Genomic DNA, 27,717 nt, shown 5'->3' with positions numbered 1-27,717 from the left:
ATCTTACTGTAACATCTCCAAGGTCTATTTTTTACCATATAATGAAACCGAATCAGCACATGAAGACACACCTACCGTTTCTGCCTGATCTAACCAATAGAATGCCTCCGCGTGTTCACATTTAGTAGAGAACACTCTCTGACGACAATTTATCCATTCAGTTCCATTTCACTGAACCAAAGTAAAGATCTTCAGACCACTTAAAAGGTGAATATGTCTTCATTTAAATTCTTAAACAATTCACGGCTCTAAGAATGTGTGCGGTTGATTTAACTCTACCTAGTCTAGTTGAATGTTTTTTTCGTGTTGGTTCATGGTGTACAATTGTCCAATCAAATAGCACGCTAGGATAATCCCACACATTGGATCAGCAAACTTTCTTATCCTCATGGTCACACACACATAAATTAGTATGGATGGTCTACTACCGCAGGGAGATGTGAGAGTTCACTGTTGTGCAGAATACTGGATGAATATCAGCTCTTCCAGTACAATATGGAAATCACTTCATTTAATAAACATCTTTGAATGTATTCCTTCAGTGAATGTCATTTGTGCACAACACTTATATTAGGAAATAGTAATAGGTCATACATCGTGGAAGAGGCCGATGGAAATGTGAAAGATTGCAGTACACAACAAAGGGTTATAAGATGTCTTTACGTGTATTTCAAGTTCTGGTGATGTTTTATTGCGTATTTTGTAACTTCTACAGTTTTGAAACATTCCAGAACAGAGATGAGGGAAGAGACCAATTTTCAGGAGGACAAATAGTGACTACCAAAAACAACACCTCTGTTGATGTGCCTGTGTGTTCAGGATAACGTTTTACTAAACAATCAGAAATGGCTACCGCCACAAACAATTCAACTTCACTGCTTGACTTGTCTTTTTAATAAAGTGTTTTATTTGTGGTGAGATTTGTGGAAAGTAAGAAGGAAAGATGGCTAAGATTACATTCCTTGACTGATTCTCATAAGCAGTGTAGGTAATAACTAAAGAGACTGGATATCATCCAAATGGTTCAGATATTTTTTTTAATAATTTAACATTAGGAAAACACCACAAAAGACACACCTATGTATAATTGCAATTACGTTTAATTGCAGATGCTCTCAGAACTTTCAGTTGATCATCATCATTCCTTATTCCACAACCTGTTTTAAATTTGAGAAATATTCTTTCTTCATTCCTGTCATTACAATGTACGCCTTATTTTTGTTATTTTACAGTAATTCATGGTGTACAATTATCCAATCAAATAGCACACTTGGACAATCTCACACATTGAATCAGCAAACTTTCTTATCCTCATGGACACACACACATGAACTAGAAAATTACAACCCATGTCTGTAAGTTGCACGTAGTTAATTAAATGATCACTGTGCCAAAATACATGTTTTGAATGTCATACACAGAGACAATATGGTCTAACCAAGATTACATGAGAATTACAGATTTTTAGGGGGGTGGGGGAAACTAAAAACATCTTGTGTCACTCAAACATAGTGGTAAAGTGGGAAATGGTTTTGACAATTCTTGTGGTAATGTCATTTTATCCACTCCAGGGGAGAGAGTGAAAGCAAGAATGTAAAATGTTACTACACCCTCAACTGTCACAACTCTAAGAAATTATATAGACTACAGAAGCAACTTTAAAAGTGAAAAGACCCTCTGTTAGTTAGATAATTAAACAAAGAGAAAGAAGACCCATCTGTCAAAATGTTTTGATAATTTTGACAGCTGACATAATGAAAAAAAGGATGAATTTGTAAGTTTACAATTGTACCGATGAGTAAGTGAAATTTAATTTTGGGGAATGTGGGCGGTTGATTTAACTCTACCTGCTCTAGTTTAACGTTGGTTCATGGTGTACAATTATCCAATCAAATAGCACACTAGGACATTCCAACACATTGAATCAGCAAACTTTCTTATGCTCATGGACACACACACATAAACTAGAAAATTACAACACATAGTAAGTTGCATGTTGTTAATAAAATCATTAAATCCTTAAATCACTGTGTCAAAAGACATATTTAGAACATCCAACACAGACAAAATATAATCTGACCAATTGATCAGCAGTGACAGCCTACGAGGATCAGGCTCAAGGCTTATTCCTAAACATGAACTTTTTTTCAGTCAAAAAATGGATTGTCACATTTTTTGACTTTTCTTGAAACATTTCTTTTTGACTTGTATTTCCCCAAAACATCAATGTCTCTTTATTTGTCTAAATAATGTCCATTCTTTCTCAGGGTTTGAATCAAGATGTGGGCAGAAAATGACTTTCCTCCACCAGGTCTTGTTTACCTCCAGAGCTGTGAAGCACCAGGTGATGATAAAGTCTACACCATGTACCATGGCACATCAAAAGAAGTTGCTGCCATCATTAGGAAAACAGGCTTCCAGCAGTCCAGTGATGGTATGCTGGGACGGGGAGTCTACCTCAGCCGGGATCTGCAGAAGGCCAGCAGGTACCCTCTGGAACTGCCCGAGTCACAGAGAGTCGTCCTCAAAGTGAGCGTGAAAGTTGGCAAGGTTGTAGCAATTGACCACCAAGGACACCCCCAGCAGAAGAGTTGGCATGATTGCGGATACGACACGGCCTGGTGCCCTCCAAAGTGTGGTATGGTTCGCAGTGGTCTGGAAGAGGACTGCGTGTGGGATCCCAAACGGATTGCCATTATTAAAGTAATTCCCCCAAACATGGGTGGAGGTGGAGGGTCTGGAGCTGCAAGTGGCAACTACCGCTGAGAGATGTGAGAATTCACTGTTGTACAGAATACTGGATGAATATCAGCTCTTCCAGTACAATATGGAAATCACTTCATTTAATAAACATCTTTGAATACATGCCTTCAGTGAATGACATTTGTGCACAACACTTATATTAGGAAACAGTAATAGGTAATAGCTTGTAGATGCCGATGGAAATGTGAAAGATTTCAGGCCACAACAAGGGTTATAAGATGTCTTTACGTGTATTTCAAGTTCTGATGATGTTGTATTGGGTATTTGTTACTTCTACAGCTATGAAACAGTAACTTTCCAGAGCAGGGATGAGAGAAGAGACCAATTTTCAGGGGGACAAATAAAGAGTACCAAGAACAACACCTCTGTTGTGCCTGTGTGTTCAGGATAATGTTTTACTAAACCAGTGGTCTGGAAGAGGACTGCGTGTGGGATCCCAATCGAATCAAAGTCATTGATATTATTTATCCCCAAAACAACCAGCAATGTTTTTGGATACTATTGACTGTAGGTGTAGTTTTAGTGCTTGCCTTTGCACTGTTACATAATATAACAGTATACAAATGATATGGGAGAAGCTAGAATGAGTCTATGATAACATTAAAATCATGAAGACACACCTACTGTTTCTGCAACCAATAGAATGCCTCTCTCATGCTCTCTCTCATTCAGTTGAAAGCGCTCTCTGACGAGAATTCATTCATTTGGATACATTTCACTGAACCAGGGCAAAGATCTTGAGAAAGGAGAATACGTCTTCATTTAAATTATCAAGAAATTCTAGCCGTTCTAGTTCTAGTTACGACTCTAAGAAATAATATAAACAATAGAAGTAACTTTAAAAGTGAAAAGACACTCTGCTAGTTAAATTAAACAAATAGGAAGGAACACTGCTGTGAAACCATGTTCATAATGTTGACAGTTGACATAATCAAAACAGGATGAATTTAGTCAGCTTACAATTCTACCGACGAGTAAGTGAAATTTAATCAGGAGAATTGCGGGCGGTTGATTCAAATACTGAGAACATTTGACACTGAAAAGTAGTAGACACACATGTGATGGGGCAAGTAACCTTCCCTACTGTAGTTGACATTTTTTTTTCATGTTAATTCATGGTGTACAATTATACAATGAAATAGCACACTAGGACAATGTCACACATTGAATCTGCAAACTTATCTTCATGGCCACACACCTTAATTACAAAATTACAACCCATGTCTGTAAGATGCATGCAGTTAATTAAATGATCACTGTGCCAAAAGACATGTTTTGAATGTCATACACAGAGACAATATAGTCTTGCCAATTGATCAGCATTCACATTCTTCAAGAATCAGACTCAATGCTTATTCCTAAAAATGGACTAGCCTTGTCAACCTTGATCATGCAGATCGCCTGAAGCGGAATGACTATGCTCTTTATAATGGCATACCAAAAGAGGCTAAGCAAGAGTATATATTTTCCTCACTGAAATACTTTTCAGGTAATTTTCATCAACCTGAATGGAAAAACTTCAGATAACAATGACATAAATAGCAAATAAAGTTGTTTTGTATAAGGCCATTTTTTTTGTGTAAAATTCAGGGAGTGAAGACACAGCACAGCACAGCATATCTTTAACAGTTTTGACTTTTCACTTTGTCATTCACATCTAATGGCAAAAGCTAATGTTAGAGGCCTAAAACCCATTTAGCATAAAGAATGGGTCTGTATACCACGTATTAGCCACTATTATTATATCCCACTACTGCCTCCACAGACACTCAGATGAATAACATCAATGATGGTTATCTGAATGATCCCACACTTCTCAGTCTTCTTCCAGGCCACTCCTGACTGTACAACAACAGCAACAACAACAATAATAATCGTAACAATATTTTTAATAATTATCTTTATTTATAGAGAACTTTTCAAAACCTTAAACACTGCATGACCTTTGTGTGTAACTAAGGTTGTAGTTTTGGAAACCTAAACTGAAATTGTTTTTTTTGCACCTAATACTGTGTGTTTATACAGCGCTCTCTAACGAACGTACATCTCCCCCACAGAGATAGCACATATTTAATTTTGAAACTCAGGTTAATGTCAGCCCATCCCAACCTGTGTGACCTGTTTTGGGTTTCTGTTGATGTCTGTTGGTTGTTCTCTTCCTGTGCAGAAGAGCAGTAAAATCTCAGGCATGAATGCCTTCAGCTCTATCAGAGGACACCACACCTCCCATTATTCAAACAAGAGAAACAATGAAAAATGGAACTTGTAATCAAGCATATACCCCGACATATGAAGCCAAAAAGTACATTTATCTACCTGCAAAACTTTTAAATAAAGTTTAAAAAGTAGTCCATACCACAAGAAGGAAAACAGCATTGTTTTCATAGCAGATTCTTGACTTTTGCATTCCTTCCTCACCCTGGCTCTAAAAACTAAGCCTTAACTTAAACCTGGGTTGGTTATATGGTAAATGTAGTAGGTTACAGATTACTCGTTACTTTGTTAAAAATGTAATAAGTCATTATAGGTAATAACTTATTATAGTTTTGATTATTTTGAGATTACTTTTTTATTGGCAGACACAGAGGGGTGTGTTTGATTGGCAACATTCTCTGTAACGTGTCCAAGGTCTATTTGAACCATGAAATGAAATTGAAACAACACATGAAGCGTCTGCTAAATGACTAAATGTAAATGTAACATGAAGACACACCTACGATTTCTGCCCTCTTCAACCAATAGAATTTCTCTGCATGTTCACATTAAGTAGAAAACACTCTCTGACGAGAATTCATTCATTTGGATACATTTCACTGAACCAGAGCAAAGATTTTCAGACCACTTAAAAGGTGAATATGTCTTAATTTAAATTCTCAAGAAATTCTAACCCTATCATGACTGATATAGACTATAGAAGCAACTTTAAAAGTGAAAAGACACTCTGTTTGTTTCATTAAACTGCTGTCAAAACATGTTTATAATGTTGACAGTTGACATTATCAAAACAGGATGAATTCAGTGAAAGTGAAATTCAATCATGGGTAATGAGGGTGGTTAATTCAACTCTACCTACTCTACTCTGTGTTTCTTTCACGTTGGTTCATGGTGTACAATTATCCAATCAATTAGCAAACTAGGACAATGCGACACATTGAATCAGAAAACTTTCTTCATCACATCGTCACACACACATAAATTAGAAAAATTACAACCCATGTCTGTAAGATGCATGTAGTTAATTAGGTCATTAAATCAATGTGCCAAAAGACATATTTTGAACGTCCTACACAGAGAAAACATGGTTTGGCCAATTGATCAGCAGTCACAGCCTACAAGGATCAGGCTGTTATTCCCTAACATTCCCTAACATGTTATTCCCTAACATGGACCTTTTTTCAACCAAATGTATTCTCAAATGTTATGACTATTCTTGAAATATTTAATTTTCCCCAGTACGCCAATGTCTCTTTATTTATATAAATAAAGTCAATTTCTTTCTCAGGGCTTGAATCAAGATGTGGGCAGAAAATGTATTTCTTCCATCAGGTAATTCTTGCCTCCAGAGCTGTGAAGTGCCAGGTGATGGTGGAGTCTACACCATGTACCATGGCACATCAAAACAAGTTGCTGCCATCATTAAGAAATCAGGCTTCAGGCAGTCCAGGGATGGTATGCTGGGACGGGGAGTCTACCTCAGCCGGGATCTGCAGAAGGCCAGCAGGTACCCTCTGGGACTGCCTAAATCACAGAGAGTCGTTCTCAGAGTGAGAGTGAATGTTGGCAAGGTTAAAAAAATTGACCACCAAGGACACCCACTGCAGAACAGTTGGCATTATCACGGATACGACACAGCCTGGTGCCCTCCGAACTGTGGTATGGTTCCCAGTGGTCTGGAAGAGGACTGCGTGTGGGATCCCAATCGAATCAAAGTCATTGATATTATTTATCCCCAAAACAACCAGCAATGTTTTTGGATACTATTGACTGTAGGTGTAGTTTTAGTGCTTACCTTTGCACTGTTACATAATATAACAGTATACAAATGATATGGGAGAAGCTAGAATGAGTCTATGATAACATTAAAATCACAAAAATATCTTCACAAGCTTAAAACTCCTGTTACATGACTATATACAATATTTGATCTGGGTAGAGTGAATTACACAATTTGAAATGTGTGTTTTCGAAAATTGGTGTCATAGTCTTTCACTGAAGAGCATGGAGAGGCTAGTGGTGATACTGATATGGAAGCTCAATTAGAACAGCTGATGAATAGCCACATTCATTCCTTATGGGACATGCTAGCAATGACATGTTCATTTAGCTAAAATTGTGTGTGCATTATTGCATTGTTGAACAACAACTAAAATGTTTTTTTCTCTGTATTGATGTACCACTGTATTGGTTTTGACATAGCCCTCCCTAATTATTTTGATCTGTTTTCTTTGAAAACCTGATGATTTTCTGACTGTCTGTTTTATTTTCCTCTGCACTTTGTAAAATGGATTATAAATAAATATTATTATTATTATTGTTGTTGCTGTTGTACAGTCAGGAGTGGCCTGGAAGAAGACTGAGAAGTGGGAGATCATTCAGATACAAAACTGTGTCAGTGGAGGCTATAGAACTGCCCGCTCTCACAAGTAGGCTTTCCTAATAAACATCCTGTGAGATGGACTAAACTGCATTCATGTATTTGAAAAATATTGCATTTTGTGGTGTGTTACCAAGTATACCAAGTATTAGGTGCAAATGGACAAGTTCAGTTTAGGTTTTCAAAACTACAACCTTAGTTACACACAAAGGTCATGTACTGTTTTGTATTGCTCTATAAAAAAATGATTATAATCCATATTATTGTTCTGAATATTATTGTTGTTGTTATTATTATTATTATTGTTGTTGTTGCTGCTGTTAAAGTCAGGCATGGCCTGGAAGAAGACTGAGAAGTGGGGGATCATTCAGATAACCATCATTGATGTTATTCACCTGAGTCTGAGTGTCAGTGGAGGCTGTAAAACTGTCATTGCCCACTCTTACAAGTTGACCACCTTCCTTCATCACCCCACACATATTTGAAATAATAGCAACAAAGTAGAACAGCTTGTGATTCGCGTCTACACAAGGCACTGGCCACCTCATAATACATGTAATATATAACCATATTTAATTATAATATATATGTGTGGGTAGTTCTCCCTGGTCAGTTGCACCGAGACCACACCATGCACCATGGCACTTCAAGAGAGGTTGCAGTCAAAATTCTGAAGAAAGAACTGACCATCAAGGCCCCCTGCAGAAGAGCTGGCATAACTATGGGTACGATACTCCCCAACTGTGGCATGGTTCCCAGTGACCTGGAAGAGGACTGTGTACGGGATCCCCAATGAATGAACATCATTAATGTGTGCAAGTCAATATACAGACTTGCGATTGGGGTTCTAACATACACAACACTTACTGGAGCAATAAGCAATGCACTCACTGAGCAGAGTAGGACCCTGGAGGCCAAACAATGTCCCAAATCATGACAAGAAGTGCAAAAATGACTGAAACAACAGTCCAATTTAATGCCATTTATGTCTTTTTGTTTTAAGGTTCAGGCATTTTTTATTGTTTCTGTATAAATTTGGATATTTGTGTATATTTGTGCTGTGACTTTGCACTACACACATTGTATCACACGCCCACAGCTCTTGTTTGAATGAAACAAGACAAACTATGAAACATTTCACTTTTAAATAAGCAAATACCTCCACAGAAGAAAACATAACAACAACAACACATATGCACACTTACAATGTACACCTGGGGGGTTGAATTTGAATTTAGTCTTCAGGATCTCAAAAACTTTGAAAGAAAGCTCAAAGAGTACTAAAGTCCATATTACCAGAGGAAGGAAGCATGTCTGCATTTCTGTAATAACAGGCTTTTGGTTCTTTTTAAGGATCAATTATTTTATATTTTAAATAATAATCACTACTAGAATGTGTGTATGAATTCATGTCAAATTACAATAATGAACATTACCTTCGCCTTTGACACGTCATAGTCTGTGCCACTTTGCCATGACTCGTCAATGTATACCTATTTATACCTATTCTTTAATTTGTATTACTTAATATGTACATCTGTTAGTGTTTTCTTTATTGTCTGCAAACACAATAAATACTTAGCCTATACTATGGCACCTGCAGGTCATAGCCATAAAGATAGCATCTGATAAAGATAAAGACACCAAACAGATTTGATTTTCAACATATTAATTCCAGAAATACATTGTCTTAACAAACTGCATTAAAATGACAATAAATTATACTATTAATTGTATTAGTGTAGACATGCACCTTGATTTTTAAAAATAGGATGTATTTGATTTCACATTCGAAGTGACTGTTTTATAGGCCTATAACTCTGAGACAACATTAAACCATCAAATTCATGTTGATCACGGTATCCAAATCGATGTTTACAGCGCAGTCTCTTTCGATAAAAAAGTTGCGCACGTTGCGAGAGGCTGCCCTAGACACGACCATGGCATGTGGAGAGTTCATCCATATTCAGACTTTTCGCTAAAGGAGAACGTTGAACAACTTGAGCTTTCATTGTTCGTTTGCCGGATCTAAAAGCACCATGCGGTGTTTTTCGCCCTCTGCAGGCAGCCATGAGTCTGTTGTGTGTATGAGAAGAGACTAGTGATTTCAATCGAATTTGTATCAAATTTATATAAGCCACCTACAAAACATTTAAACGTGAGTATCTAAGTCAGTGTACCAATTAGAGTGGAGATAATACGTTTTGAACCCACATATGTCAACTCCCCCTGCCTTGATTTAGAGAATATCCATGTTTAATTCGCATTGACATTGACATTGACAAAGTTCAGAAATGTGCTTAAATATGGCAACGGGTTGGATTGAGGGAAAGTGTCAACATTTGAATATGACGGGTTTACGATAGCCTACATTTCATTTCTTACTTTTACATACGGTACCTTTATTGGTCAGGAGATGGCGTGACATAAGTATGCTGGGAAGCCTGTTCCATCCCTGATAGTTCCCTGGCATGTCTGTGAGTAATGTTTTAAGGAGATGGACAGATTATAATGCGTGTGTTTGAGCGGCTGACTTTACTTTTTGTACTTCAGCAAAACATGCTAACAGTTAATGGTGCTAGCAGTTAATGGAAATCCACTTGCAAACAGGCAGAACACCTATAGAAGGAATTCCATACCTTGTGTCAAACCATTCGTTAAAAATCTTATTTCTTGGAATAATAGTTTAATTTATATGATGTTTTGAGGAGTGTTGATGGGCACTGTATCTTTTTTGATATTTCATAAAACATTCAGAGAAGAAGCACTTCAGAGCCTCACATATGAAAGATTAAATTAGTCAAAAACACCCACGCACTTTGTCTCCAACATAAAGGACAGAGCACTGCTAGTGTCAGAGTCATGTAGAGACCCACCCAACTTGTCTGACAGGTTTTTGGGTTTCTGTTGATGTATGTTGTTCTCTTCCTGGTCAGAAGGGCAGTGAAATCCCAGCCATGAACGCCTTCAGCTCTATCAGATGACACCACACTTCCCATTATTCAAATGTAGCAAGACTCAAAGAACAGTGTTGGCAGCAAAAATGGAACTTAAAACAAGCAAATAACCTGACATATAAAGGCAAAACAATAAGAAACCTGTACATTCATAATGTGCATCTCTGTTGAATTATAATTAATTGTTAAGGATCTATGAAATAAAGTTTTAAAAGTATTTGTAAAACCGCATTGATTGTAGCAGACTCTTAATTTTTTTATTCCTTCCTCCCCCGGCTCTACAAAATAAGCCTTTACTTTAACATTTAACGTAAGCATGGTTTTGTTATATGTTAATATAACATCGTAGTAGGTTACTGATTACTAGTTACTGTGTTAAAAATGTAGTAAGTAATGTAAATTCCGATTATTTTGTGATTGGCAGGCGAGGGGTGGTGCAAACTCAAAATGTGGCCGCATACTGCCAAATGAATGGAGCTTGTCTAGACAGCAAAAAGATGCAAAGCAACATTTTGATACATTTAATTACATATTTTATTCTTAGTAACTGTCACGGATTACAATTACATTTATTTTGTACATAAAAAATATTTTGTACATTAAAATGTATCTGAATGATGTTACTCCGTACATGTAAGCAGTTACTCCCCAACCCTGAACAAAACCTTACCATTTAGCTGTTCATAATTCTGAAATTACCATGTCATCTTAATTATCCTTAAGACTCTTTCCCAAAATGACCCAGTGTAGACTATATCTGAACTGCATAGGAGGAATGGTGCTATTGATGCCAGAGTGCTAATTGTCTCTCTTTAGTCATGCACAGTTTTTGGCAGGTGGGCAGAGGAGCCTCCAATGCATATTAATGGGAGGTTCTTTAATATGAACATGAATATCCTCCCCAGACCTTACGTGCTCAGTTGGGCTATCTCCCGGACCTTTCTGTGTGGAGTTTGCGTGTTCTCCCCGTGTTCACAAGGGGTTTCCTCTACTAAGAACCCCAACAGAAAACACATGCAAAAGAACAGAACACTCTTCGTCCATCCCTGACCAAGACAGACGGTTCACTTCACTTGGTCCCCGGGCGCTTAAAAGCTGCCCACTGCTCCTGGGGTCCTGGAGGAAGGACAGTCTGGGATGGGAAAAAGCAGAGGCTAAATTCACAGCGACCTCAGGCCTGCGTGTGTGTGTGTGTGTGTTCTGTGTCGCCTCCATATATCATGAGTGTGTTGCAGTGTGTCGCTTGTGTGAATAAAGTCTGACCATTATTATATGTAACGGCCAGTTATTAACTATAGTATGAATTTGTGGGCTTAGTAGCGAAGGTACGGGTGCAGTCCTTCTTCTTCATCTCTGCTGTTGTGTGTGGGGGTGAGAGGTGAAATGTCTGTCGATTAAAACTGTGCTGCCGGTCGTGTGCCACTGGACTGGTGCCGATGAGGTGCTGACAGCCATGAAGGACAGTTGAGGCAATAATGCAATAAAGAAGCACAGCTACGCTTCAGTTGCTGGTCACTGACAAACATAACAACCAGAGGACACACTGCCATCGTTTCCTATAGTTTTCGGTTGAATATTTCCTTGCTGCAATTAAAGTATCTGCAGTGTAGAGAGCAATGCATTTCTTTTCAGATGAACGTCATTCTGAGGTTATGAACTTCAAGATGTATCTGATGCACATTCTATCAGTCTTGAGCGTGTCTTGATCCACACTGAAACCAGAAGCTGAAGATACAGTCGATGGAATGGTGATGGTGATTTGTGTAACTGTCGAGGGCCATGGAGACGATGTGGGAGGGCCTGTGGATGGCGTGCTACCGGCATGCCGACATCCACAGATGCAGTGCAAGGTCTACGACTCACTCCTCATCCTCAAGCCTGACATCCAGGCGGCAAGCGGCCTCATGTGCGTCGCCCTTCGTCCTCATCTGCGCTGCCACCCTGGTCTCAGCCTTCGCCCTTGCGTGGCACCAACTGCTGCCGCGAAGACCCACCGGGCAAAAATGTGACGTTGGTGGTGGGCGGCTGTCTGTACCTGCTGTCCCGTGTGCCCACGCTCGTGCCCGTCAGCTGGACCCATCACACCATCATCCGGGGACCTCTACGACCCACTGGTGCTGGAGTCGCAGAAGACAGAGCTGGGACAGGCGCTGTATGTGGGCTGGGCATCGGCAGGGGTGCTGTCGGTCGCCGGGGTGCTGATGCTGTACCGATACGGCCCCCGCAGCAGGAAGGAGGAGGCCGTGTATGTCTACACCTCAGCATAGTAGTAGTAGTCCTTTATTGTTACAGTACAAGCACACAAGTACACAAGTACCAGCAACGCAGCCTGTCACTAGTAAACTAGCGAAAATGGCAATAGGAGCATGAGGGTGATGGGGGGGAACCTGAGAGGCGAGCGTCCAGCCGTTACCGTGAGAGCCGTAATGTTTGAAGAAGTAGGAGGGACAGAATTGCAGAAGAAACAAAATCTCAATCTTGTTCTTAAAGTTCTAACATTTATTTTTGTACACTGCTATTTGTCTTATTTTCACAAATGATGATTTATTCTACTATGTTTTCCCTGTTATGTGCAAACCTTTTTAATAAAAGCACTTTAAAGAAAGCTCTCTTTATGCTTGGTGTAATGAGAGATGTTTATTACTGTCAGACATAATAAACTCCCTCCATTTAAGGAATTACAGCAATGTTGACTGAAGACCCTTTTCTTCCTATTAAATAGAGAGAAGTGTTACTATGCATTGAAAATGTGTAATAAATAGTTAAGATTTACCAATTAATGGCACTGTCATTTTGTATCACATGTTACAAATGACTGTGTGTAATGGCTGCAACAACTTGATGTAGAGACGGTAAGAGGACATTTGAGTAGTTTAGGACTTCAGTTTGTCTGACACTGAATGTATTTATAGTTCATAAGGTTGGCTGTAGTATTGTTTCTCTTTCATTCGGTTTCATCAAAATCTTTTTTCATTGTGCAGTCCTTTAGAATGAAAATACAAGAACTGCAAAGTTTTCTGTTTCTGTCTCTGACATGCAAAGCAGACAGACAAGACATGCCCTTCCCCCCACATGTACCTCTCACCTCTACTCACACACACACACAGAGAGACTTACACTAATGTGCCTCCACACACACACACACACACACACACACACACACACACACACACACACACACACACACACACACACACACACACACACACACACACACACACACACACACACACACACACACACACACACACACACACACACACAAGCAAACCACAAAATGCCAGCCAACATGACATGGTAGAAACACAGCTATCTGGCCTGATTTTTCTTTTGAGAGGAAACATTAGGTGTGTGCTGTCTGTCATGGCAGAAGATTACACCGACCCTTACAGTGTCTCAGGTATCGTTTTTTGCACCTGACCTGGGATCAATTTACACTGGAGACAGATATAAACATGCCTGTCTTTCTCACCCAGGCTATGATGGGAGGGAGTGCTGGCACACAATGGCATTTGATGGAGTGTGGGAGAGAAGAGAGATAGGATGGAGGATTAGGCAGTGATATAGGACAAAAGAGTGTTGATGGGCCGACTATAATGAATATTTAGCTGATCGATACTAAAGGGCCAGTTAAAGTTCCATGTAGTGTTCTTCAGTTAAAGGTTGCTGAAAATGAAAGTTGATGTTGACAATAAGTAATTCTTACATATGAAATAAGCATATCAATTGTTTAGAACATAGAGGAGTTTGGGGCTTATTGGTCCCCATGATCTCATGACTGACTGCCAGTATTTTACATTCCCTTACAACCATACACGTCACTGTAGGTGACTGTGTCCATTTTTTTTTAAACTTCTGTTTGTTTGGAGAGAGCCAGTATTGCTAGTTTCCCTGTCTTTGGTTTATGAGATGCGTGGAAGGCAACCAAACCAGTCGGATGGCATTGCATCATTAACATATTTTCTTGGGGTGTAAAAACCCTTGTCCTAATCCTTTGGGCTCATTTCTCTTTGAGCAGCCCATAGAGACAGGCACCCAGAGCAAGGCAGAGGTGAACACTCACTCATCTTGGCTGGTCTCCTGTCCCCTAACTCCAAGCCATCATGGCTTACTCTGCCCCTCAGTCCTACGTGGATAAATCCTACATGGACCGGACGTACAGCAAGTCGTACCGGGACAGTGCTTACACTGGTGCGTACGACGAGAAAGCCGGCAAGTCAGTGAACGAAAGCATCTATGACGACCAGGTGGCGAAGGAGAAGAAGGAACGCAGCGATGCGATTTGCTGCGACGTGGTGTCTCTGGTCATCGGCTTTGTGGGCCTGATCGGCGTGGCGGCCGTCACGGGCCTGCCCATGTGGAAGGTGACGGCCTTCATCGAGGAGAACATCATCGTCATGGAGACACGCTGGGAGGGCCTCTGGATGAACTGCTACCGGCAGGCCAACATCCGCATGCAATGCAAGGTATACGACTCGCTGCTCTTCCTGCCGCCCGACCTCCAGGCGGCCCGGGGCCTGATGTGCAGCTCCGTGGCGCTGACCTGCTTCGCCTTCGTGGTGTCCGCCGTGGGCATGCGCTGCACCCGGCTGGTGGACTCGCGGCCGCGCACCAAACACATCGTGCTGGTGAGCGGCGGCTGCCTGTACCTCTTGGGCTGCGTCACCACCATCATCCCCGTCTCGTGGACCGGCCACGTCATCATCCAGGACTTCTACAACCCGCTGCTGATCGACGCCCAGCGCCGCGAGCTCGGAGAGGCGCTCTACATCGGCTGGGTGACCTCGGCGCTCCTCTTCACGGCCGGGGTGATCCTCCTGTGCCGCCACGCGCCCCGCACAAATGAGGAGGAGAATCCCAACCAGGTGATCTACAGGGCCCAGCAGCCATACACCTACCAGCCTTACTCCCAATACCCGCCCGGATACTACCAGCCTGGCTACCAGCCTGCCTACCAGCCTGCCTACCAGCCTGCCTACTCTGCTCCTCCACAGGGATCTATGGTATACACACCAGTGCAGTACACCTGAGAAGAGGGTGACAGAGGGTGACTGTGATGGATTGTGACTGTGGCAGGGTGTGTGACAGCTTGCAGTGAAGCCAGACTGCAGTGAGAGAACAGGGGAGAAATGGCATTAAAACAAAGCAGTGGACCCTGTTTTCCTTTAGGTTTTTGTGTGTAGCAATTTAACGTATCTCGGTAAGCCAATCAGCGTTATACGTTCATATCATACTCTCTGCTTTGTTGTTTCCCTGTTGTGATTTCACATGTTGAGGCCTTGTTAGGGTAAATTAACTTTGCACAGGACTTTCAATGTCTTAGTTGTGACTTGTGCTTGTGTTTGGTGATATTATGTTGATGAGTATGACCACTGCAGCCTGTCGAAGTAAGCCTGTGTTTACACTGACTACCCCTCCTTCGCCATGACGACTTGAGGCACTGCATTGCAATTTTGACCAAATTTGCATGTATATAGTTTAGATTTGTTTTGTTTTCGCATTTTTGTACATTGTATTTTAGGCACTGGTCCATGTGGATCTCAAATCAACATAAAGTGAAAAGATTTGAAAAAGTTTCAGTGTGGTGACTAATTGATGCATAACCTTAAGGTTGCTTACTGTAGGCTAAACCCCTTACCTGAGCGGAGGCTGAACCTGTTGGACCTGTTCATGGCTTTTCGTCGTCATCCTGTCTGAGTGAAAATAATCCATTTAGAATTGTCACTGGAAAGGTATGAGAAGCAGCCTAGCTGGTAGACACACCTGCTTCAGGAAGTACACCAGGACAGATGAAAAAATGGCTTCCAAGAAATCTTTGATCTGTTTGATATAATGAATGTAGATTTAATGAAAGGAATCATATAAGCAACGGAATAATGTTACAGACCAGTTCAAATTAATAGAAACAAAAAATAAATGAATTTGTTAAGCTTCTAATGTCTCCTTGGGTATTCGTCACTTATTGATTTTACAGACAGTACGTGCAGGAATGTGTCAACAATATGGAGAGAGTCTCTGTTTACCATAGAACCAGAATAAACAAATATCTCTGCCTAAATTCAAAAGTATTCTTCAAACAGAGAATCATTCATTGCTGTAGCACAGGATCATAGATACCAATAACTAACTGAATAAATGATGCCCCTCAAAACACTTTTACACAGTAACACACAATTTTTACAAAGTACAAAGATGGTAAATAAAGGTTTAAAAAAAAAAAAAACATGTAAGTAAAGTATAATGCACCAAGAGAAAAGAGGACTAGCTACCACCATGGTTAAAAACATGACTTTGTACAGTCCTGTTAACCCACTATGTAGCAGTAAAGAGAGACTCAAAAGGAAGCAAATACTTATTTACACAAATTTGAAGTTTGGAGCTGAGTTCTAAAACTCTAAGGACACTTACCCGTGCCTTTGTTATTTATTAGACCTACATCCACTCTGGTCTGTCATGGTAACTTATTTAAATATGTCAGAACAAAATACACCACAAAACACACAATATGTCAGGTGTCTCTCATGTTATTTACTTTGTCTCTTGTGGGACTTTTGGTCACAGAATGATTAGGCTTCCTGGTACTTTGGAGTTGGTACCATACTTACACTAAGGCTTGATTCCTAGAATGAATGCAAAGAACTACTGCAAAGGTAAGTAATTCATGACATGCTATGTTATGTCACTAGTCATCATGACATTTATATTGCGGTGATAGAACAGTGCCATATTGCTATTATTAGGCATTAGCGCCCTATTTTGTATGCTGAAAAGCTCTCATCGAATGAACCATACTGGGGACTCTCATCAGTTACTGATACTGATGACATTATACTTTTATATGATTAGAAATAACTGGTCATGAAAGCTCACAACTGTCATCTGCTATTAGCTCATCACATGGCTATGCTATGATGATGTATTCTTTCATCACATTCTTTCATTTGACTCTTCACACATTTGATTTGCGGCACCTCAAAGTGCGATTAAGAAATTTTACTGCCCAAAGTTACATATTTTCTACACATCAATAATGCTCAGGATGGGTTGTTTTGCTTTTAAAAATCTTCCATTTTAGTGGCCCTGAATCCCCCAAGGGAACAGGTAGTGTGTGAGAGAAAATGGAGACTTGTGAATAAACAATGGCTGTGGCTTAGTTCGCCTCCCAGGACTGGTGTACAAAGAGGAGGCACAGAGAGAGAGAGTGAGAGAGAGAGAGAGAGAGAGAGATAGAGGTCTGAGGGATTCAATATCATAGCAACAGACCACAGATCCCTCCCCTTCCACTCATTTCCCATTGCTGGCCTGAACGTGATGAGGAGGAGGGAGGAGGAGGCTCCTGGAGCAGGTGCACACGTTCCACAGGGATACAAAACCTTCCTACGGGAAAGCTGCTGCCTCACTGCCTCAGACACAGCTGACGGTAGTCCTTAGCGTCCCCCCCCCCACACACACAGGTTAGCGAGCACCCAGGGGCTGCCCAAGGAGCGACAACCCAGAGCCAGACAGAGAAGAGAGGGGGAAGGACCACCTGTCGCCAAACTCCAGAGGAGGACATCCAGCGACTGGGAGAGGAGAGTAACAAAGACCTGGAGTATACATTAGGTCTGTGGTTCTCACAACAGAGCTCAGGGCTGGTGGGCTTTTCCCAACATAGACTGCTCAGAGTTACAAAGGAGGAGAGGAGAGACGGAGCGAGAGAATGGCCAACGGGGGGCTGGAGATCGGGGCACTGTGCCTGACGCTCATCGGCCTCATCGGCTGCGGGGCCAGCACGGGCATGCCGCAGTGGCGCGTGACGGCCTTTATTGGCGAGAACATCATCGTCATGGAGTCGCGCTACGAGGGTCTGTGGATGAACTGCTTTCGGCAGGCAGATATCCGCATGCAATGCAAGGTGTACGACTCGCTGCTGGCGCTGTCCCCCGACCTCCAGGCGGCCCGCGGGCTCATGTGCTGCGCAGTTGCGCTGGGCGGCCTGGGCCTCCTCGTCAGCATCATGGGCATGCAGTGTACGGGCTGCATCCGTGACAACGACAGCGCCAAGCGCATGGTGCTCATCGTCGCCGGCTCCATGGTGATCTGCTCAGGCATCTGCTGCATCATCCCCGTCTCGTGGACGGGTCACGCCATCATCCGCGACTTCTACAACCCGCTTCTGCTCGACGCGCAGCGCCGCGAGCTCGGCGAGGCGCTCTACATCGGCTGGGTGGCGGGGGCCTTTCTGTTTGCCGGCGGCTGCGTGTTTCTGTGTACCAGCGCGCCGCGCGACGACGAGGACCCTCGGAAGCCCCAGTACCAATGGAGCGGGCCCCCTATGTCCTACACACCGCAGCCACTGCTGCCCGCGGCACTAGTCCCCAGGCAACAGTCCATGTACAGCTACCCGTCCCAGCAGCCCTCCGTGCAGTACTCCAGACAGCCCTCTGTGGAGTACTCCAGACAGCCCCCCGTGCAGTTCTCAACACAGCCCTCCATGCAGTTCTCCAGACAGCCGTCTGTGCAGTACCCCAAACAGCACCCCGTGCAGTTCTCCAGACAGCCCTCATTTCAGCAGTCTAGCCAGTCATCCATGCAACCATCCAGGCAGCCGTCTCTGCAGCCTGTCAGGTATCCGTCTATCCACAGCAAAGTTGCCTATCTGTAGATGTCCAGCACCAGTTACAAACCACATTGAGCCATAGTACGATGAAGAATTGGAAACATGGAACCATAGTATGATGAAGAATTCTGCCTGGAATGGATATTTTCTTTGTCCTTTATTTCAGCTTGAATGAAGAAATTATTACTTTTTAGTCTTACATTTCAACATTGAAAATGTACTCCTATTTGATGAAAAGATTGTATTTCTGATATTCTGCTTACACAGTTGATTTTTTTATAAACACTAATAAATATTGGCTGCCATAGTATTCCAAGAGGAAATTTAACATGATATTTGGTAAGTTGATAATCAATTGTCAGTTAATGTGCACATTTCATTGAAGTTCGTGAATGACGATGCCCACTTTATTGGTTCAACACAAATACGTACAAAACAAGCCACTGATATTTGATATGGCATTAAGTTTACAGAATACTCCATACTTTTGAGTTCAAATAAACACTTTTCTTAAAAGAAAGAAAAGAAAGACTAGTGACTTAACAGAATGTTTTTTGGCAGAGCTACATGCAGGGAGAATGGTGAGTTGGCAAGTCTTTGTTTTCCTTCTCTATGTCTTCAGTTTTGTTTACGGGAGTGTCATAGTGATCTCTATGCCCTAAGGCCCCAGTACCTGTGGAAGCCAAGTCTGGATCACATGACAGTTGTTGTACAACAAAGTGAATGAAAATGGTACATGTTTACTGCAGCTGTATTGCCTCAATGTTATATTTCATAATGTTGGAATGAATTTCCATGGATCCTTAAAAATCTCTTCAAAAGGGTAGTTGTCTGCGGCAGGACACATTTATATAGTACTTCCTTGTAGAGACAAAGTATTATGTGACCAAAGCAACAGAGCCTGGGGCAACATCCTGGTGTGTGTCACACACTCACTCACACACACACACACACACTCACACAAACACACACACACAGATACATACCACTTAAAAGGGAACTGGCCATACTGGGACAAAAACATGTTAGTGGATAGTTTGACCTTTTTGGGTAAAAACAAACGGCATACTGGCTGAAAACGGGCCTGAAATAACAACAGGTCGCATATATAGCATTAGTGTATACAACTCATATAAAGAGTTAGTGACAAGTGAGGGATCAAACAGGAGAACTGGGCGCTCCCATTTCTATGGCTATTTGTTTAAAGATCACAAACAGTGGCACTACAGAGTGTGTCTTGTATGGCTTGAAAAAACATGGCATCAGTGTAACACTCCCAATAGTTTGTATACAGGGAAAAGGAGGGGAAGTTTTATATGTACTCAATGGTCTATAGATTAATGTTAATGTTATTGTATGTAAAACTGAATGGAAAATAAAGTTTCACACATAAATTTACTTATCAGGCTGCTTCTCCTGTTGCAATTGTTTACAGTATTTTGACATGTATTCTATTGTAATGACAACACATTTTGGCACCTCCCACATGCAACAAAAGGTTTATTTAGCTTATAACTCTTGCCATCTCGCAAATGTGTTCACTAACAACAAACAATGATGTGCTAGTTGTACTCTCAAAACATTTATCTTGTTTACATTTTATATCAGATTGGATGTCCTCCAAAGCCAATGCTACGTTAGCATGATTAGCTTTAATCAAATACTCTTAAAATAAATTAAACAATTCAATCAGGAAGAAATGGTTTTGTTAGTAAGGGACTCTACCACTCTCTAGTGGTGACTGAGAGTGTTACATCTGAGTAACTATTTTACTCTAAGGACTTGTTCTGTGTCTGAATGATGGCAATATTCCACAAATACTCAGTCGCCAAAAAAGGGTTAACAACACTACAGTGAATAGAGGGAAGCAAACAAACTACATTCACAGCCTCATAGCACACTAGTTCACAGTCAAGGATCATATACATATATATATATATATATATACACACACACACACACACACACACACACACACACACACACACACACACACACACACACACACACACACACACACACACACACATATATATGATCAGACATATGCCAGAGATCCTGGCACTGTCAGCACATGGTTAGCACTTTTGAGCACAACATATACTGTGATTAAGCAGCACTACGAGAGACATGATGTGGGTGTAGGGAGCCGAGAGGCCTGAGCCAGCATGACCCGAAGAACAGTAAACACACCATCAGCAGAAGCCCCGCTGACCCCCATCACTCTGGACCAATCACAGCCGCCCATGGCTGCTCTCCCATAACAGGCCGAGTGCTTCCCTCTTTCTCATGAACAAATGACTTCACATTCCACCTGAGAGCTGTGCGGAGAAGCGATGGCCAGGGCTCCGGTGCAGCACTAATGCTCTTATTCTGGGACTGGCTCCAAGACATCCATCTGAGGGGCTGCTTTGGAGTTAAGTACTGGGCCACTCTTGCTGCTTTTGGTTCAGTCATTTGATGATAATTAACTTTGAGAGGATATAATACAGTAGAGGATATGCTTGAGTAGAGGAAAGAGAAAGAGGAGAGAAAAGAGGAAAAAAGGAAAGAGAGAGAACAAAACAGAGGAGATAAACAGGCAGAAATACGAAGTGACAGCGAAAGAGATGGTGCAAGGACCATCAGAGCTCATTGCCTTGTGCCTAGGCGTGGTTGGCCTCATCGGGGCAGCGGCCGTCACCGGAATGCCTATGTGGAAGGTCACAGCCTTCATCGGTGAGAACATCATCGTCATGGAAACGCGCTGGGAAGGCTTGTGGATGAACTGCTTCCGTCAGTCCAGCATCCGCATGCAGTGCAAGTCGTACGACTCCCTGCTCTTCCTCCCTCCAGACCTCCAAGCCGCCCGCGGGCTCATGTGCTGCTCACTGGCACTGTCCGGCGTGGGCCTGCTGGTGGCGCTGGTGGGCCTGCGGAGCCTCTCCTGCTTGCCGGATCAACCGCGTCTGAAAAGTGTCCTCCTGATGGTGGCCGGTGTCATGCAGCTACTGGCCTCCGTCTGCGTCTTCATCCCCGTCTCCTGGACGGGCCACGTCATCATCCGCGACTTCTACAACCCGCTGCTGATTGACGCGCAGCGCCACGAGCTCGGCGATGCACTCTACGTCGGCTGGGTGACCGGCGCCTTCCTGTTTGCCTCGGGCCTGGTGTTTGTGTGCCGCTGGAACGCCGTGGCCGAGCAAGGCTCGTTCGATGTGTACCCCGCCGGCAAGCCCACCCTCACGCGCTTTCACCCGCTGTCCAGCACCGTCAGCTCCGTAGGGCTTCAGCCACTGCTGTTGCATCCGAGCAGCTTCCACAACCCCCATACACCGTCATCCATTCACAGTGTGGCTATTGTACCTCAAGGAGGATACCCACTCACTCACCCCGCCCAGTACAACCACCAACTCGTTCCCACTGTGCCAATGGTGTATAATGGGAACATCATGGTGTCTCACCCATCGCATGCATTGAATGCTGGACAGATGACCCCGAGGGAATCTCTCTACCACAGCCAGCAGTCGATGCCATACACAGCAAGTCATGGGACGACACCCTATGCTTCATACAACTCCACCACTAGCTACCACCCCGTTCCGCAAAATCCAGTCTTCGTAGGATACAACTACTCCAGGGTGGGATCCCCCAGTTCCACAACCAGCTCAGGGATGCGAATCTGAGGACCGTATTTAGAACATTCTGTTGCCTACGACTGACCTGTTGCTAAAATGGAATGGAAGTTTACAGGTTCTTTTTCCTCGGCACAGAAACACAGGTGACATGTAAGCAGTCTCAGGCAGGCTTGTAACTGGCCTTAGGTTTAAAGCAACTGATGAATGTAATGATTCGTTTTGTGAACGTATTGCACATTAATGAAGGAGGGTATGTGAGACAATGCTGTTTATGCTAATGGAATCAGTGTGTATCAGTTACAAGACTGTAGAGGTATTCAAGACTCTACTGTCTTCACACTGCAAAATAGTAGGTGACTGTGTTTGGTATGCCATGGTCCGAGCAAAGATAGTGTCAGGGATTAAATTACTAGTCAGTATAAAAAAATATTTTATAAAACAATAATATTAACCAATATCAAATGTATGCTTGTGTGTATGTAATTAAGTTGGTAAAGTTCTTTGTCAACACATTTACTAACGCAGCCACTGACAGAGGGATGGTAGGTAAAATCATTTCAGTCAAAATAACTACCAGCAGTCACGATCAGCACAGTGTTGACAATAGCAACAGTAGCCTTACATGCACTTCATCAGATAAGATCAGCTTGTTTTCATAAACATCTGAACTACTGTTAAGGCAGACAGTAATGACACTTTGAACCGTAATGGCATTGTAAAACTATTTGTGTGAGAAAAATCTGACAAATGTTTCACGGAATTTAAGTTAAACAAAATGTTCACATGAATGTACATTGTAGTAAAGTACAATGAGTTGAGAATACTGATAACTGAGCATCCATTTTGACATGATTAGTAAGTAAAACCTAAACTGTTACATAAGTGTGGTTTGTAACAATTTTATAAACAAGTTTGCTTGGTTGTATTTATATTTATTTGTTTTAAACTGAATAGATCTGCAACAACTTGTTTTCACCAGAAGATGGAAACAGAGAGCGTTATGTGTGTGGCCCTGTACCACTACATTAGTCCTGGACACTCCTGAGGTTTCTTGGCTCCCCTGCATCATAAAGTTACTTCTTGCTTGGTATGAAATGCCTGACCTCAAGAGTGGAATTGCCAAAATATTATACTGATCTTACCAGATATATGCAATAATTCAGTATATGAGGACCTTGTTGATTTATCTCTCTATTTCTTTCTCTGTGTGTGTGTGTGTGTGTGTGTGTGTGTGAGAGAGATGCACACTAAAACTTGCAAACTTCGAACAAACTTACATGTTAGCAGGGAGGTCACGCAACCGTAAACATCTATGCCATCGCCTGCAGTTGCCCATTACGCTAATATACAATATACACTATGGCTTGATCAGGTTCCACTGCCCTCGCGCTAACGCACACACGCACACACGCTACTACCAATGATATATTGGATGATAAGTCCTGATGCAGACTAGCCTACGTAATGAGCCAAAATGCTATGTTTCTAAGATAGTAGCTACCAAGTCCGTCTACACGTAGGCTAATTAGCCTACTTCGAATGGTAACAGATGATAAATTGCGGTCAACTAATGGCTGTTTATCATACTATCATACTCAGTATATTCACACTTGACCTACCCTCTTCTATGTGTGTCGTTATGAAGGTGTGGACTTACGGATAATAAAGGGAGAACACTTAAATGCTACCTGTCCACTCGTCTGCCTGTGTGAGCTATAACCAGCACTGTGCCATGCCGAAGTCACTGACAGCTGCCTATGCCAATGCGAGACTCGTGAATTGCACGTGAACTGCGGAGTTATAAAGTTCTGGGACTCACGATGGTTGTCTGAGAGGACCAGATGTATGCATGGAAACTCACCCCTTTCCATTCATTTTAACGTTAGTTCATATTAGTCAAAGTTTTTTCGGTCATGTTATTTTGAGTCAGTGGGTCCGATGCCACTGCATGTAAGCCTATTAACTTTTTACATTCTCCCTTACTTGACTGTACCATGATTAACTACCAGAGAGTACAGTCCTACCTCTTCATCATCGTAATCCTCGTAATACCATGCAAATCCACAGTCAGCCATTAAACAACCAGTCTTTCTGATACATTTATCATTTCCTGGATCACGCCACCATATTACAGTAACGTTGCAACATATTATATTGTCACTAAATGCTACAACTTATCCGTGGCAATAGGTTACCTGGGGACCTTTAGAGACGACATTCCTGTTTTGTTTATCAATCTGGGATGTTTGTTGGTAGAGCAGCGGGCATCAAAGCTTTGTCTACATAAAGTAGCTGGATTTTAATATAATCCATTTTAAATATGCAAGAGTAATGCTGCGGAGCTATTGTTATCCTGCCTTTCAGCCGCTTGAACACAAGTGCCCAAGACGAGAATGGACCTAAACATCTGGAGCACGGAATCAAAGTGGGATAATCAAGTCTTCAGCTGCATCTTCTAATGACTTTTTCCCCCAACAAAATGGATTCCTGATGTGGGTGGCCTTATTGTAATGTGGGTTAAAGTGCAAGAGCGAAAAGTAATTGGTTATCTCTCTATCAGACAGTGGTAAATAAAACTGTTGGGGAGGTAGTTTAATCTTTCAGGGAGCGTCAGCGACCGTTGTGAGGATTAGATCTGCGTTTCCATCAGGACTGGAGCAAAGATTTAATCATTCCTCGGTGTACCAAAGCAAAGACGTTGTCGAGGTCGACTGTTGCCAGATTTGAAGTTAATCTTCCGAACGTATCCATGTTTGCGGATCAGAGGCTTGCCCGTGCCCTCATTTGAGTACGCGCACGGAGAGGGACGCGCTCGTCTGACCGAGGTTCACCGATCTGACTTTGTGTTTAGTTCGAGTCTGCCCCGGAGGAATGTGTAACGGATGTACGAATGGGACAGCTTGAGATGAAGACAGTCGACTTCTTTAAATGTTTGGGGTGTTAGGATGTCACAAGGATGTCCTGTGTGATTTGGTCATTTACTAACATCTTAAGGAGCATCATTGTCACCGGAATGAAAATGGAGAAGATACCGGTTCGATGCCAATTGTTCATCCATGATGAATACAGGATTCGTAAAATTGCCAGAATGAATTAAAACGATAAGAATCAATGTTAAAGTCGATTCTTCAGCGTGTACCATGGCGAAAAGGATGGGACTGTTATTTTCGCTGCTGTACTTGGTGGCAGAGTTTGGTCTGAGTTCACAGCAAGTCCTTAGAATCGGTAAGTGGTGTATAGCATGATTTGCACGGAGTTGTGTCTATTCTAGTTTTAAAGCTATTTTAGCAATTGCTCTGGAAATGCCGGAACAATTTGTGAAAAATGGATAAAGAAGACGTAACTAGTAGACATAACGCTTGTCTATCTTGAAGTTGACCGTGCTGATGATGACAAATATCTCACATTCACTATATTTTTACCATTATTGCATTTCTACAAGTCAACATGTACCCAGCACAGGGTTTGTCATGCTCACTACCAGGTCTGGATGTAATGCTTGTTGCTCCATTATTTTATATGTGATGCACAAAACCTAACAAATCCAGGCTTTATCAATTACAAGTACTATGAGACATGAACCATGCAATGTGAGAAAGAGATCAAATGCAGTCCTTGAAATACCAGTTCAAACAAAGTGTGGGTTATGTAGATTTCTGCGGCTCTCCTCCATCCCAAAGACATCTGCCAGCTTTGAAGCATTGACAGTAACCACTAGTTCAACTTGTCTCATTGCTTGATTGACAAGATTTTTGTTGTTGACTTTCATGGCTGTTAATCACCAGTTTAATCAATTATGGTAAGTGTAGTAACTGAGACATGAGACTACCTTTGGGCACAGTTAATGGATAGCATGTGACCTTTACAACTATCACAGAAATCATACAGGGATAAGTGCCTTGTGTACCATTTTCCGGTTGCTAATTGGTCATGGTTATTTTAAAACATTCATGTATCCGCTACTGTGAGTTAAGGTCAGGTAGAGCTGAGCACATTGAATATCCACCAATTAAATCTGAACTCTGGGGCAATACTTCACCTTTACATGACTCATAGAAAAGCAAAAAAGAACAGGAGTGAGGTCAAATGAAACTTGTGCTAAAGTCACTTCTGAGAATGGCACTCCACTTCTCAAACATCAAACTTCCAACTTTCATGGGGTTTCCTTGATGAGGACCATTTCAGAGAAGCAATGCTGTTGTTGTTTTTTTCCCTAGTTTGTTTCCTGAGGTTTGAGACAGCTCTCTGAAGACTAGTGAAAGGTGTGCATGTAAATAAGCAATTATCATCACTGAGTAGAGAAGTTTCTGCGTAGGCTTTCATCTCAGGCTCTTTCACTCCATTAGCAAACCCAGACTGTAGTAAATAACTTAACAAGACAAATACTCATGACAGATTGAAATGTGCCATCTGTTCATTAAGAAATAACTCCTATCAACATCTGAAAGGATCTGTTTACTAATATTATACATGTGATGTTCATATTTGCTGATGCTACAACTGTCTGTAGACATTACATTTAAATCACAATCATATCAATTTCAAGATGGCTCAACATTTTTATCACTCGTCATATATCAGAGGAAGTGGCAGGTTATCTGATTTAGTAAGTTTAAGGTGCCTCTTGGAGCAGTATTGGTTGTGGCGGCAACTGTAAATCAATTTGTTGGTCCTGATCGCTGATTGCTGTGGTGGTGGCTCGATAGGACTGGAGACTCAAATTGCAGTCCATATATCTGATGATCTGAAGGTACACCCTACAAAAGGACGATCAATTGGCCATTACATGGCTGTGTGTTTCCGTTTCAGTGGGTCATTAGATCTTGTTGAATAAAGGAAGCTGCAACTTCAGGCCGGTGCTGCAGATTGGATTTGCCACATAACATCCCTCCGAGCCATCATTACACATGTGCGAATGCAACCATCAGCTATTTTATGGAACTTGTTTGCATCAGTCTTAGGTCATATTTTAAATAGTGCCTCAAGATTTTTGTTCCCAGGTTGAAGGCAGCGCTCATGGATAAGGAAGGAGTTTGATGAAACATGCTTCCTACATATCAAGCACGAGATGTATGGGCAGATATTTTCAAAGAATATTCAATGTGGGGTACCTGTAGAATGTTATGGTTATGAGGTTACTAGGTCTCTGGGCTTGAGTGGATTATTTAAATCTGCAGTTACAGTGAA

The 27,717-nt window shown here is 41.9% G+C and overlaps 5 protein-coding genes and 1 pseudogene across 6 annotated transcripts in view; all 6 read left to right on the top strand.

Annotated features, from left to right (window-relative positions):
• The first annotated feature begins 2,280 nt into the window (after positions 1-2,280).
• Positions 2,281-8,153, top strand: LOC116221914. The gene is made up of 3 exons (XM_031574114.1): positions 2,281-2,722; positions 6,289-6,729; positions 7,957-8,153. The coding sequence occupies exons 1-3, from the start codon at positions 2,281-2,283 to the stop codon at positions 8,151-8,153; spliced, it is 1,080 nt and encodes a 359-aa protein (XP_031429974.1).
• A 3,940-nt stretch (positions 8,154-12,093) lies between these two features.
• On the top strand, positions 12,094-12,581 carry LOC105903177 (annotated as a pseudogene).
• A 1,503-nt stretch (positions 12,582-14,084) lies between these two features.
• Positions 14,085-16,858, top strand: cldn8.2 (claudin 8.2). The gene has a single exon (XM_042708648.1). The coding sequence runs from the start codon at positions 14,418-14,420 to the stop codon at positions 15,342-15,344; it is 927 nt and encodes a 308-aa protein (XP_042564582.1). The 5' UTR covers positions 14,085-14,417; the 3' UTR covers positions 15,345-16,858.
• A 571-nt stretch (positions 16,859-17,429) lies between these two features.
• Positions 17,430-20,315, top strand: cldn8.1 (claudin 8.1). Its single transcript, XM_031574128.2, has one exon. It carries the CDS (start codon positions 18,014-18,016, stop codon positions 18,956-18,958), a length of 945 nt encoding a protein of 314 aa, XP_031429988.1. The 5' UTR covers positions 17,430-18,013; the 3' UTR covers positions 18,959-20,315.
• A 1,207-nt stretch (positions 20,316-21,522) lies between these two features.
• cldn8.3 (claudin 8.3) lies at positions 21,523-22,678 on the top strand. The gene has a single exon (XM_012830890.3). The coding sequence runs from the start codon at positions 21,523-21,525 to the stop codon at positions 22,576-22,578; it is 1,056 nt and encodes a 351-aa protein (XP_012686344.2). The 3' UTR covers positions 22,579-22,678.
• A 2,027-nt stretch (positions 22,679-24,705) lies between these two features.
• Positions 24,706-27,717, top strand: part of grik1b (glutamate receptor, ionotropic, kainate 1b) — a 39,641-nt gene continuing 36,629 nt past the window's right edge. For both annotated transcript variants that reach the window (XM_031573028.1, XM_012830918.2), the window contains exon 1: positions 24,706-25,755. In XM_031573028.1, the coding sequence (XP_031428888.1) occupies positions 25,671-25,755 (85 nt within the window). In that variant the 5' untranslated portion in view covers positions 24,706-25,670. The remainder of the gene's footprint in view (positions 25,756-27,717) is intronic.

Source organism: Clupea harengus, chromosome 9, assembly GCF_900700415.2.
Source record: "Clupea harengus chromosome 9, Ch_v2.0.2, whole genome shotgun sequence".
Taxonomy (NCBI): domain Eukaryota; kingdom Metazoa; phylum Chordata; class Actinopteri; order Clupeiformes; family Clupeidae; genus Clupea; species Clupea harengus.
The sequence above is the reverse complement of the archived record's forward strand: the minus strand, read 5'-3'. Positions and strand labels throughout refer to the sequence as shown.